The sequence below is a fragment of the Gavialis gangeticus genome, unplaced genomic scaffold (assembly GCF_001723915.1).
Source record: "Gavialis gangeticus isolate Ggan-Ray unplaced genomic scaffold, GavGan_comp1, whole genome shotgun sequence".
Taxonomy (NCBI): domain Eukaryota; kingdom Metazoa; phylum Chordata; order Crocodylia; family Gavialidae; genus Gavialis; species Gavialis gangeticus.
Window position 1 is genome coordinate 119186248 of NW_017729022.1, and position 11691 is coordinate 119197938.

Here is an 11691-nt window from a genome sequence, read left to right on the forward strand (position 1 = left end):
AAAAGGTCCCCCCATCGTCCCCTCCCCACTCCTTCAGCCCCCCCTCCCCCACCCGCTACTTCCCAGCTCCTAGTCCAGCTCCCTGCTGCAGCCGCTGGGGACTGTCTGAATCATGAAAGCTCTCTGAATCTTTTTCAAAGATTCGGAGAGCTTTGAATCAATTTGGACCTTTTAACTGGTCCCCTGATTCAATTTGGATTCAGAGATTCGGCCAACGAATTGGGCCGAAACTCCTCTGAATCGAATTACCACCCAAAGCTTTGCACAGCCCTACTGCAGACACAGGAGAGCTCATCACTAATGCCGAAGAGACCTACTTCTTACCATATTCGTCCACATTGAATGAGTGATGGACCTCTTGGCCCGACTGCCTTGTGACAACAATGCTGTAGGACCCCAGGATTGGCTCCTGAGTTAAGGGGAATGAGAGCTCGACAATGCTTTTTGTAGATGTAGTTTCCAGCCACTGAAAGATATGATTTCCCCTGGGATCCTGAAAGAGTGGGAGAGGCAAACATAAATACACTGATCACCTTCCTTTTCTTCCACTCACTCTTCTCCTTTCACTTCTTTCAATTTATTCTGTTGGGGTGTTGACTCTGTGTGTAGCACGTAAAAAAGGACTTAGTCTTATGAACTATTGAGTGCTCTGAACCACTGGTTATCAAACCGTGTGTGTTAAATTGGTCTCAGTTTATGCTGGACTGCATACATGAGCTGTGAGCTTCCTAGAGACAGCTTTACACTGAGACTCCATGAGACTTATGATCTATTCCTGGCTCTGCTGCTGCCCTGCTGGGTGACTGTGGGCAAATCCTGTCTATTCTCTTCCTCGGTTTCCCCATCTTTCAAATGGGTATAATAAGTGATTCTGCCCTTTATCCAGTGTTTAGAGATCTGTGAATGAAAAGCACTATAGAAAAGCTAGGTGTTGTTACCATCTGCATTTCTTCGCTTTGTGATATAACCTTATATGGGGATACACTTGGTAAACTTGGAAGAGATGTCATCACAACAGCCAGTCTACTGCTCTCTCACTCACGAATATAAGAGCAATGCCACACCTACAGTTTTGTTATTTCCTTAGTTCTGCAGACTCCTCCCCTGCACTTTCCATAGTGTTTCCAAGTAGGTATTACAGTTATTCAACCCTTCTCTAGTTCAGTGGCAGTGGTCAGTATCATTTAACTGCTAATATTGTTCTGGCCAATTTCCTTTTCAAGACAGATGCCTCTCTGTGTGTCAGCACAGAAAAATGTCACCCACCCACATACCTCTATGCAGGGAAGTTGTGTTTGGTAACACAATTAAGAATTAACAGAAAAGGTTATGTACATGCTGTAGTTGACGGGTTTTTTCCCCCCAATAAATGATACCACATATTTTGGTATTGTACTTTTGTGTTCAGCAAAAGCCTCTGAGAAGGATATAGCCTTGCACAGCATCATGGGCATAATTTATTGCACAAGTAATGTATTAGAGTATAAGGGATGCAGTAATTGTTATTATTATATTATACAGGTTTCTCTCGCTTTATGCTGTACGTGCGTTCCTGGAAAACGGCGCATAACTTGAATGCACATAAAGTGAACCCACTTTACAATGTAACAAATAGAGTTACGTTTCAAGACCTCGACTGTACTGACCCCCCAGACCCTTTTTTACTACTTTTACAAGACAATTTTGGTACTCAACAACAGCAGACAGTACACACAAACACAGGGTGATGGTGAATATTTAGTGGCAACTACAGAAACACATGTTGCAGACAATGAGTGAGGAGCACAGATCCACACAGGAGACTATATTTTGGTGTGCATCACTCCCACAATGCACCGCACAAAGTAGCTCGCTGTGGGCTTCCACCACACCAACTGCATAAGAGTGAATTTACCTCTCATATAACAATTTTGTGGTATAAAAAGGGTCATTTCATAAGAGCGAATTCACACCTGCATAAAGCGGGGGAAACCTGTACTCTACTCCTAAAGCACCTTCCATTTGAGGACCATAATGTGTCTTATAGTCATGAACAAAATTTAGCTTCAAAATAACTCTGTGAGCTATTTATCATCACTCCTGTTTTAGATATGGGGAAGCTAAGTCATGAATGTGAAACCCAGGATCCTATACAGAGTCCATGGCAGTGGTGGGAAGAGAATCCTCATGTCCCGACACAGTCACCTGCTCTAGCCATGATTAATCTTTACAGAAGTGAAATGCGCTAATACACCTTCATACTGATGAAAGACCATGTTTCCTTCTCAGGTTATGGTCAGAACTTCTTGTATCAAAGACAACTAGAGATGAGATGAGCTTTTTCAGGAATGGTCACCCATGCGCTTGTGGGGGGATTTGGTATGCATTCTGCTCCTGAGAGACCTCTCTGAAAGCTTGCTGCTGCAGTCTCCAGTGCCTGCCACTCATTCTAAGTGGTGGAGGGATTATGTTAAGCTTGTTCCAGCTGCACATTTCCCAATGAGGCCACGTGAGGCCTACACCTGCTGGGTGGCAATTTCTCAAGCAACCATGCTACTTTCTGGGTGGTATTTCTCAAGCAACCACTGACTCTGTAAACGAAAAGTATTTCCCCCTTGCAAATAAATCATGTTTAACAGCACAGTGCATTTCTTACCTTGAGGATGATCTGGGGATACTAAAATAAAGAAAAAGAACAGAGAAAGAGATCATACATTAGGGAAACAGTAACTAATTTTAAAAAATGTTGGAATATAAGGGAAGCCTGTGGCTGTCCCTTCTTTGGGTGCAAAAAGCCTAAGATCAAGGTTTTGGTTTCAGCCTTATCTTAATTTGTGACTGTTCCAAAGTTCAGTGGATGAAGGAAATAACCCGAAAGCCACATGCCTAACAAGCTGTCTAAATTATTTAGGGTTTCCTATTTTATTGGCATATTCTACAGTCTCTATATCTGGTGTGTAGAGGTAAGTGAGGTAACTCCCATAGCTGTATTTTTTATGGAGATGCTAGGGAAGTTTCCAAATCTCTTCCTCTACACAGAGGTTGGGCACTAACTGCGTGATATGAATCTGGGGAGGGTAGGTGTACTACAGGGACATCAAGTGATCTACCGCAAGGCCTTGTTCCTATTAAAAGGTAAAAAAGTAGCTTGTTGAAGTGAATAGGTTTGTTGAAAATTTTTGATTCACAGCCACACTCACCGTCTCCTGAGCAGGTTTGAAATTTCTATCGAGAGCAACCACACGGATCATTACTGAAAAGAAAGAGTGGAAGAATGAAAAATGAGCAACTTTGCCAGTGGTGTGTCATTTGCTTATATGTATGTTCAGACACCACATACTTTCAGGCACATTGTAAGTCATACAATGACTGGAAGGGACCTAATGAGGCAGGACTGAGTATTCTTAGGCCATCCCCAACTGCTGCTTGTCTAGCCTGCTCTTAAAAGCCTCAAGTGAAGCAGATTACCTAGGAAGCATGTTCCAGTGCTTCACCACACTAATAGAAAGTTTTTCCTAATATTCAACCTAAATCTTCTACTTTGCAGGTTAAAGCTGATTTCTTTCTTGCTCTTCCACATAGCCCAAAAGACAACTGAACACCACGCTCCTTATAATAATTTTTAATGTACTTAAAGATCATGTATCCACTTAGTCTTCTTTTCTCCAGACTAAACAAATCTACTTCTTTCCATCTGTCTTAATAGGTCCTGGTTCGATCATTTGTGTTCCTCTCCTCTGGACTCTTTTCAATTAGTTTACATCTTTCTTGGAGTGCAGAAACAATACTGCAGCTGGGGTCTCACCAATACCCAGAAAGAGCTGCATAATGGCCTCTGAGATCATTACTGACAGGATTGTCTCTGGCAATTCTGAAGTGTTAAGAAGTAGCCATTTTAGCTGAAGAGCTAAGAAGCATCTGAAAAGTATTTTAACCATTGAAACATGTTTAATTGAAATATTTATTACACAGGTCAGCTGGGGTCATAATCATCTACCAATTAGACCCATGGTAATATTTATTCCTCAACGTTTCCATTACTGCACAGTCCCAGTGGCTCACGGGTTGTTTTCAACCCTGCTGTGCACTAGCAATGAGTTACTGTTCTTCCTATTGAATACACATAAGCTATATTTTACATTGCAGTTCTATGAGTTATTCCTTCCACTGTCTCCAAATGATACCTGCCAGGCACTACTCCACATCATACCAGGATGGATGATGGTTGTCTTCTCCCAAGTCCTTTGCCTTCCTAACAGTGAGAAGCCTTTCCCATTCCAGGCACTCTCTGACATCCAGTTTCCCAGTTAAATAAGTGACTCATGTGCCTTCTTCACCTGTTTGTCCTGGTTTGTAGATGGGCTTGTCTGTTTGGATGAAGACAATGTTGTCTGTGTTCTGAATCGCCACTGACCTCCTCTCAGATAGCTTAATTGTTGCACCCGTGACAGAAAAAGTGATGAAAGCCAAAGGGTGAGAGCCGGCAGGAGGAACCTGAAAGGAAATAAATATTGAAGTAAGGAGGTGATAAGTAAGATCCCTTAAGGTCTATCTATACTAGGGGATCCCCAGTAGGTAGAGACAACCGTAGCAGGGTGCAGGGCCCAGGACAAATCAGCTTGTGCAGGGCCTGAACGTGGTGGTGGAAGCGGCAGTGGGGGGAGGAGGCGAGCAGCTGGACGCAAAGCTGGCCTGGCTCTGTGGGGTCCCCCAAAGCATGGTGTCCAGGGCAGTTGTCCTGATTCTACCCCCACCCCCAGAGACACCCTGTCAGTAGGACTAACAACCTCCAAGTGTGTCACACAATGTTTCTGCAGGGTCAGGGGAGGTTGCATATCTTCCAAGACAAGTTTCTCTAGGAGTCCATGCTATTGGAGATTGTTGCTGTCATCAATGGGTTGTAAATGACATGCACAACCAAACGCATGCATTATGCAGCAAGGGTGTTCTAACTAACTTGTCCTCCATGCAGCTACATCAGGGGGTGTCAACTGGGGGGTACACTTACCTCTAGAGGTACTTGGAAAGGTCATATGGGGTACGGTGCCACCACCCACTGCCCTGTGCTACCACCAGCACCCACCAGCCCATGCTGCTGCCACACGTTGCTCTTCCACAGCCAGTTGCATGTGTGGCTCTGTGAGCTGCTGATGGGCAGTATGCAAGTGGTCAGGCATGTGCCCTGTCAGGAGCCGATGAAGCCACACATGTGACCAGCTGTGGGAAAGCAGGGTGCTGTGGTGGGTAGTGGTGTGTGGCGGCAGCGTGGGGTAATGGGTGGCGGTGGGTGGCAGTGGTGCAGGGCGGTGATTGGTGTCGGTGGTGGTGGCTGCCACATGTGAGCCTTCCTCCTGCGTGTCTGGCCATTGCCACCAGAAGGGGTATACTTGCTAAAAAAGGTTGAAAACCCCTGGCTTAGATCTACACATAAGGATGACATCCAAGTGCCTTTTCCAGCCTCAAGCCCTGACCAGTGTTTGACTCTTTCACTTTTCTGCCAGCCTATTTCCCAGGCACAATTTCTTCTCTCCCTCTTTGCTCTCATTCCTTCCTTTCATATCTCATCCCCATCTCTACTTGAGCCTCTTGCTCCTCCTGCTTTTGCTCTCAAGAGCATTGCTTACAAAGATGCTTCCACCTTACCTTCTCCATAGTAGAACTAAAATATTAAATACCATGAACGTGGTGCATTTGAAGAAGGCATTCTTTGTCACAGACTCGTCAAGCAGAGTAGTATTGACTTCATTGTATTCCAAGATAATGCTCAGGGCCACTGGCTCTCTCAGGTTATAGAACAGTAAGCAGGCGCTCTGTGGATTTCCACTCTGAACCACGGCAGGAACCAGCAGGACATATTGGCTACAGGGAGGCAAAACCAGGCAGCTAGTTCAGTCAAATAAGGCTGAATGACAGAAGGGAACACATGATAACAATCCACATGCAGGGGGGCTCAGTTGCTACTAAGCAATCCTTATTCTTGTGAAATTACTACTGAGGAATCCTTATTTCTATAAAATCCATCCACAGCCTAGTGAAACCAAAAAAGACTCCTTTTTACTTAAGGGAGCTTTGGGTAGGGTCCTGAGGGAGCAGAGAACAGAGGTTTGTCCCGCAAACTACTCCATTGCTAGACAATTCCCTGAGCTGAGAGCAGCCAGGCTAAGGGATGGATTTCTTCTTTCTGAGAGTTAATGTGTCTCTCTTTAGAAAACCCCAGTGAGTTACGGTACTGTTATTTCCACCCTTGTAAAGGTGGGAACTCGGCACACACAGAGGCCACCACAGGCAGTTAGGTGACCCAACAAAGAGCACTGCAGTGCCCCTATAGTGGAGCTCACAGCCTTGAACCAGGCCCTGAGTTTCCCTGTACAATACAGGGGAAGAGTTAGGAGTCCTAAAAAGAAATTCACAATATACTTTGTAGGGATACTGCGAGCAGTGGGTGTGCTTGAAATCCCAACCCTTTCTGGGATGCAAGCATCTTACTAAGCACCACTAGGAGGCATCTTCCACCATGGGGGAATGATGGCTTGGAAGCTCTTTTCATCTATAACATGGCTGGAGAACAAGGAGCTTTCCTATTCTAATATAATAAAAGCCATAGTCTGTCTGTCTGTCCGTAACGCTCTGGGCCAACTGCGCATGCACCGCCGAGAGGGCGGGTGCCAGTTGGCTGGGCAGCCTGAGCTGTGCGGTCCAAGTTTGAGCTGCTGCTGAGGAAATTTGGTGGTGGCAGGGAACATGTCTTGGCCACCCGAGCAGCGGAGCTGCCCCCCCAGAACAGCCATCAGGGAGGGGGATGAAGGGAGGGGAGGTAGGTGGACATGGAGCGGTGGGGAGGATGATGGAGTGGGGTCAGATGTGGGGGTGGAGCATGGGGCCCATAGGCAGAGGGAGGGAAAAAAATTGGGGGGCTGAGTGTGCAAGGGCCCCCCAAGGTGGGAAAGTCTGCGGGGGGAGGGGAGGAGTGCGGCTTCAAGCAGGCAGGGATTGGAAGGGAGTGGAGCAGAGCCGGGATTGGGGCCCACCGTGCCTGTGCAACTGCCCCTTCCCCCACACCTGGAGCCATTGCCTGGTTCTGGCAGGCCCCACAAAACTGCCACCTCCGGCCCCGTACCAGCCCCAGTTGCCTCCCTGCACTGCCTGGGGTGGGGGCCGGGGGCCTGAGCAGGGCTAGCTTTGGCTACACCACAGGGCCAGAGCCCCCAGGACTTCTGCGCCTGCCCTGGGTTATCCCCGGGAAGAGCCTGGTGGCTCCTCCACAGGCAGGACACCAGGGAGCCAAGGTAGTAGGGGGGGAAGGGTGGCTGCAGCTGCAGTCGGGCTCTGCCTGCTCCCTGCCTGCATGCCCTGCTCCTGCCTTTGACAGTGGCAGGGCACCATGTGCATCCCCGCTGGGCAGGCCAGGCAGCGAGGCACATGGTACCATGCTGCTGTCAAAGACATGCAGGCAGGGAGCAGGCAGAGCCTGGCCCACCACTGCAGCTGCCCTTGCCCTGTGCACAGATGAGGGGCAATGTGCCCCCCCATTTTGCTCCCAGGCGCCTCTGAAGTAGCTGCTGGGCTGCACTGGGCTCCTTCTGGGGACGACCTGGGGTGGACACGTGGGTCCTGGGGGCTCTGGCCCGGCGGTGCAGCTGAGGATGACCCTGCTCTGGCCCCTGGCCCTGCCAGGCAGTGTGTAGAAGCAGATTGGGCCAGTGTGGGACTGGTTTCACAGGGGCTGCTGGCGGTGGGCAAGGACCCTGGGCATGGGGGAAGGGGTGGCTGCATGGGCCCAGCAGGCCCTGGCCCCAATTCTGGGCCTGGCTCTGCTCTGGTCCCAGCCCCTCTCCTACAACAGACTTTCCCGCTAGGGGGTGGGGGGAACGCGCAAGTGTGCACACTCAGCACCCCCCCAAATTCTTTTTTTCCCTCTATATGTGCGTGCATGTGTGCATGTGTGTGCATGTGTATGTCTGTTCATGGCAGAAGGAAGAGTGTGCTTGTGTCTGTTTGTCCATTTGCAGAGAGTATGAATAGTGTGCTCACCCATCTGAGTGTGTGTGTCTGTGTGAGTGTCAGTGCATGTGTATGCATGTATCTGTGTGTGTGCATCAGTGTGTGTGCATGAGTCTGTGTTCATGGCAGGAAGAGTATGTTTGTGTCTGTGTGTCCATGTGCAGAGTGAGTGAGAGTGTGCACCTGTCTGTGTGTGTTCATGCATGTCTGTGTGTGCATGCATGTGTCTGATTACGGCAGTAGGAAGAGTGGGTTTGTGTCTATGTGTCCATGTGCAGAGAGTGAGTGAATACAGTGCATGCTTATCTGTATGTGTGCATGTGTGTGTCTCTGCATGTGAGTATGTATGCATGCGTCTGTGTTCATGGCAGGGAGTGTGTTTGTCTGTGTGTCCATGTGCAGTGAGAGTGTGCACCCATCTGCGTGTGTACATGCATGTGTCAGTGTGGGTGCATGCGTTTGTGTGTGTGAGTGCATGCGTGTGTGCATGTATCTGTTCATGGCAGAAGGTAGAGTGTGTTTGTGTCTATGTCTCCATGTGCAGAGAGTGCACCATGCCACTGCCCCCTCTCCCAGTTTTGCAGGGCTAATTTGGGGGAGACAGGTGTAAAAGCAATAGTTGGTCTGCTTCCTGCTGCTTGTTCCTCCTGCTCTCCCAGCCCAAGCTGGTTCTTTCAAAACAATAAAAAACAGGACTGAAGAAAAGAGGGAGTTACATCATAAAGTGAATCATTGCTCCTCAGTGTTGTAATCCTGGTATCACCACTCCCACATTAGTTCGTTTATTTCATTAACTGAGCTTGGCCAATTTAGCTTGTACAATACTCCGGGAAAGGACTAAGAAGTAAGTTTTCAACAGTGACCAAAATGTAGATCCACAAAAGGGCCTTTTACGTGCCTGGGAGTGGAATTCACAAATCTGAGGTAAGTGTCTAAGGTTCACCCTGGAGAGTGAACAGGGAGTTAGATGACTAGGTATAGGAGTCACAGTGGACAGCAGGTTGAGTGTGGGGATACCTTAGCCACCCTAATAAGTGTATGCTGAGAGAGGGGTTCTGGTTCCTATCCTGGCACTGTGCTTCTGTATTTTGTATAAAAGGCTTCATTCAGAAGCAGTGTCAGGACCAGAGCCTTCCATCACAGTCTAGCCCACAGCCTGGTGTTTAGACCCAAGTCACAGTAGCTGTGACCAGTGCTTTATTGATGAGGGTGCTAGCTCTTCCAGCCATGATTTTTTGAATGAGCGTGGCCATGGCTGCATGCAGCTCAGTTCTGTTGGTGTGTTAGGGGTGTTCAAAGCATGTTTCTAAATCAAGACCCTTGGTGGACTTGGCAGCAGGGCCATGTAGTTTTGTGAACCCTGACTGGACCTAGGAGTGATACAGGTGCCAAAACTCAAGTTGGCCATGATGATGGTGCCTCTGGGCACATGAAGTAGCAGTACTTGAGGCGCTTAGAGCTTTACTGGTAAAAACTTCTATAGATTCTCAGGGACCTAAGGCTGTGAGTAGATGAAATGAGAGGCATGTGTGCATGACACCTTAAAGCGGGCTAAATGCTTTTGCACTGCTTTAATGGTGATGGTCTTTGCATGCCTTGGTGGTGTATTGCATATTAATTCCAGCTGCTGTAGGAAATTCGGCGGTGTAATGTGTTTTAAATGACTTGGTGTGCAGCAAACTAAAACTCCTCTTCCAAGGAGTTTTAGTTTGCTGCCCGTACAGCCATGGAGCAAATCACCGGGCTCCGTGCAGCTCAGCGGCTCTGCAGGAAGCCCTGCAGGCAGCCTGGCAGCAGCCGGGGAAGACAGGCTCCGCCCAAGAAAAGCTGCAAGCCTGATTTTTTTTCCTTCTCCCCTGGAGCCTGCCTCAGCTGCGTGGGGGCCTGGTGCTTCCCTCCGCAGCTGCAGTACCCCCCGGGACCACCTGAGCCGGGTGTCTGTGGGCAGGTGTTGCCGGACACGGGGGCGCTGCTGCTGCTGAGGGAAGCACCAGTCCCACTCTGCAGCCCAGGGACCGCTCTGCCCACCAGCATCTCGCCCTCCCCTCCCACCACTGGAGAGGCAGGTTAGTCAGCAGGGTGCATGCACAACACAGGAGTTTAATTGGCCCTAAATTGAAATGGTGCTTTAAAAAACCCACCGCTTCAGTTTAGGGCCCCCGTTTCATCTACACATGCCCCAAGAAGTTAGTTGGAAGTTTCTGCAGATTGCTCACTGAGGCTTAAGGGCCCAAATTTTGCTTAAGTTGAACTTCAGGTGCCCAAGTCTTAAATGTATTTTAGGCACCTAAGTGCATATAAAGGTCCCAAGAAACTCATACTCCATAGTCACTTAGCTCTCGAAGTATCTAAATTCATTTGGGTTCTATATGTTGGACCGCAAAAATCCATAGGTTCCTGAAGTTAGGCTCCCATACATGAGCATCCTAGTTGGAGCAGCTGGGCGTTGAAACCCCTGCTAAGTCCCTAGAAGAGGTGCCCACTCAGCCCTACCAATGCATGCTAGGGATGAAATACAGCCTGCTAATTTAGACCCAGGCCTGCTACTCAGCTCTGCTGATGCCACCTCACTCAACTCCACCACCCTCTATTATTTCACCCCTGGGTCTCTGCTAAGCAGATCAGATTTCTTACCATTTTTTGTGATGAGAGGGAAAATTCACTTTAGACCAACAGTCTGCAACCTTGTCAAGCTGTAGGCCAAAACAACTCAGCTCTGGTCAAATTAGCTCCAGCGGCACATCAACACGAGGGGCCCTTGTCTGTGCCAGAGCCAGGGCTGGGCAGTGGGGAGCTGCGCTGGGGTCGGACAACTATCTATGTTGGGCTGCTGCCACTTCACTCTCCCCTCGCCCCCTCCCCTGACTGCAGCATGGGCACAGCTTCAAACCCAGGTACAGTTACATGCTGGCTGGAACCTGTGTCTCTACCTCAGGTGAGGCAGAAAGGGTGGAGAGAACCAGTGGTGGTGCGGGTGCAGCTCCCAAACACCTGATCCCAGTGTAGGTGTAGGCACAAAGTCCCCTATCACCACAAAGCTGTCAGAACCTCACCAGCTGCACAGGCTGGATCCAGTGGCTCTGTGCACCAGATTTGGTCCTTAAACCATATATTGCCAACACTTGCTCTAGATTACACCGAAACATCATCCCAGTATATTTCCATTACGGCTTCAATTGCAACCTGAACTCAAGTCTCCAATTCCCCAGAGCATTATACAGAGAGGTATTGTCATAAAAAATAAGCAATTATTATATAGTACAAAGAAAGAAGATGCTATCTCTTACGGTTCAGAAAACTCTGCAGCAGTTAAATGAAGGAAAAGGATGCTTAGAAAAATCCTTGACCACATCTCTGTCTTCGAAGGTGGAGACAAAGACACAAATGTGACCTCTCCTGAACAGAGAACACACCTTGTGGCTTATAAAGGCTCTTCAGCCACCACCCACTTCTTCATTATCTCATTGATATTCTAATGAATAGATGAAGAAATTACATTTGCCTAGATTGAACTTCTTAACTTCTGCCTTTTTTTTCCACTCCCACTGAAGTTCAGGGAGGTTCCAGTGTTTCTAATAACCCTATTACAATATTACAAGCCCAGCCACTCCCTGCTTCTTGGGATGTTTCACCAGCATTTGCATTATACTGAGAAGATTCCCTTATGATGTTCCAGCTTGTTAATATGTATCATCGCATCAGCATTTTTTA

The 11691-nt window shown here is 48.2% G+C and overlaps 1 protein-coding gene across 1 annotated transcript in view; it reads right to left on the reverse strand.

The window, feature by feature from the left end:
- The window catches only part of LOC109296604 (ovostatin-like), a 56037-nt gene extending 44653 nt beyond the window's left edge, over window positions 1-11384 (reverse strand). Inside the window, exons 1-6 of the mRNA XM_019516074.1 lie at window positions 11268-11384; window positions 5655-5838; window positions 4317-4473; window positions 3180-3232; window positions 2636-2656; window positions 325-493 (exon numbers count right to left, since the gene is read on the reverse strand). Of these exons, the coding sequence (XP_019371619.1) occupies window positions 325-493; window positions 2636-2656; window positions 3180-3232; window positions 4317-4473; window positions 5655-5838; window positions 11268-11332 (649 nt within the window). The 5' untranslated portion in view covers window positions 11333-11384. The remainder of the gene's footprint in view (window positions 1-324; window positions 494-2635; window positions 2657-3179; window positions 3233-4316; window positions 4474-5654; window positions 5839-11267) is intronic.
- Between the last annotated feature and the right edge of the window lie 307 nt (window positions 11385-11691).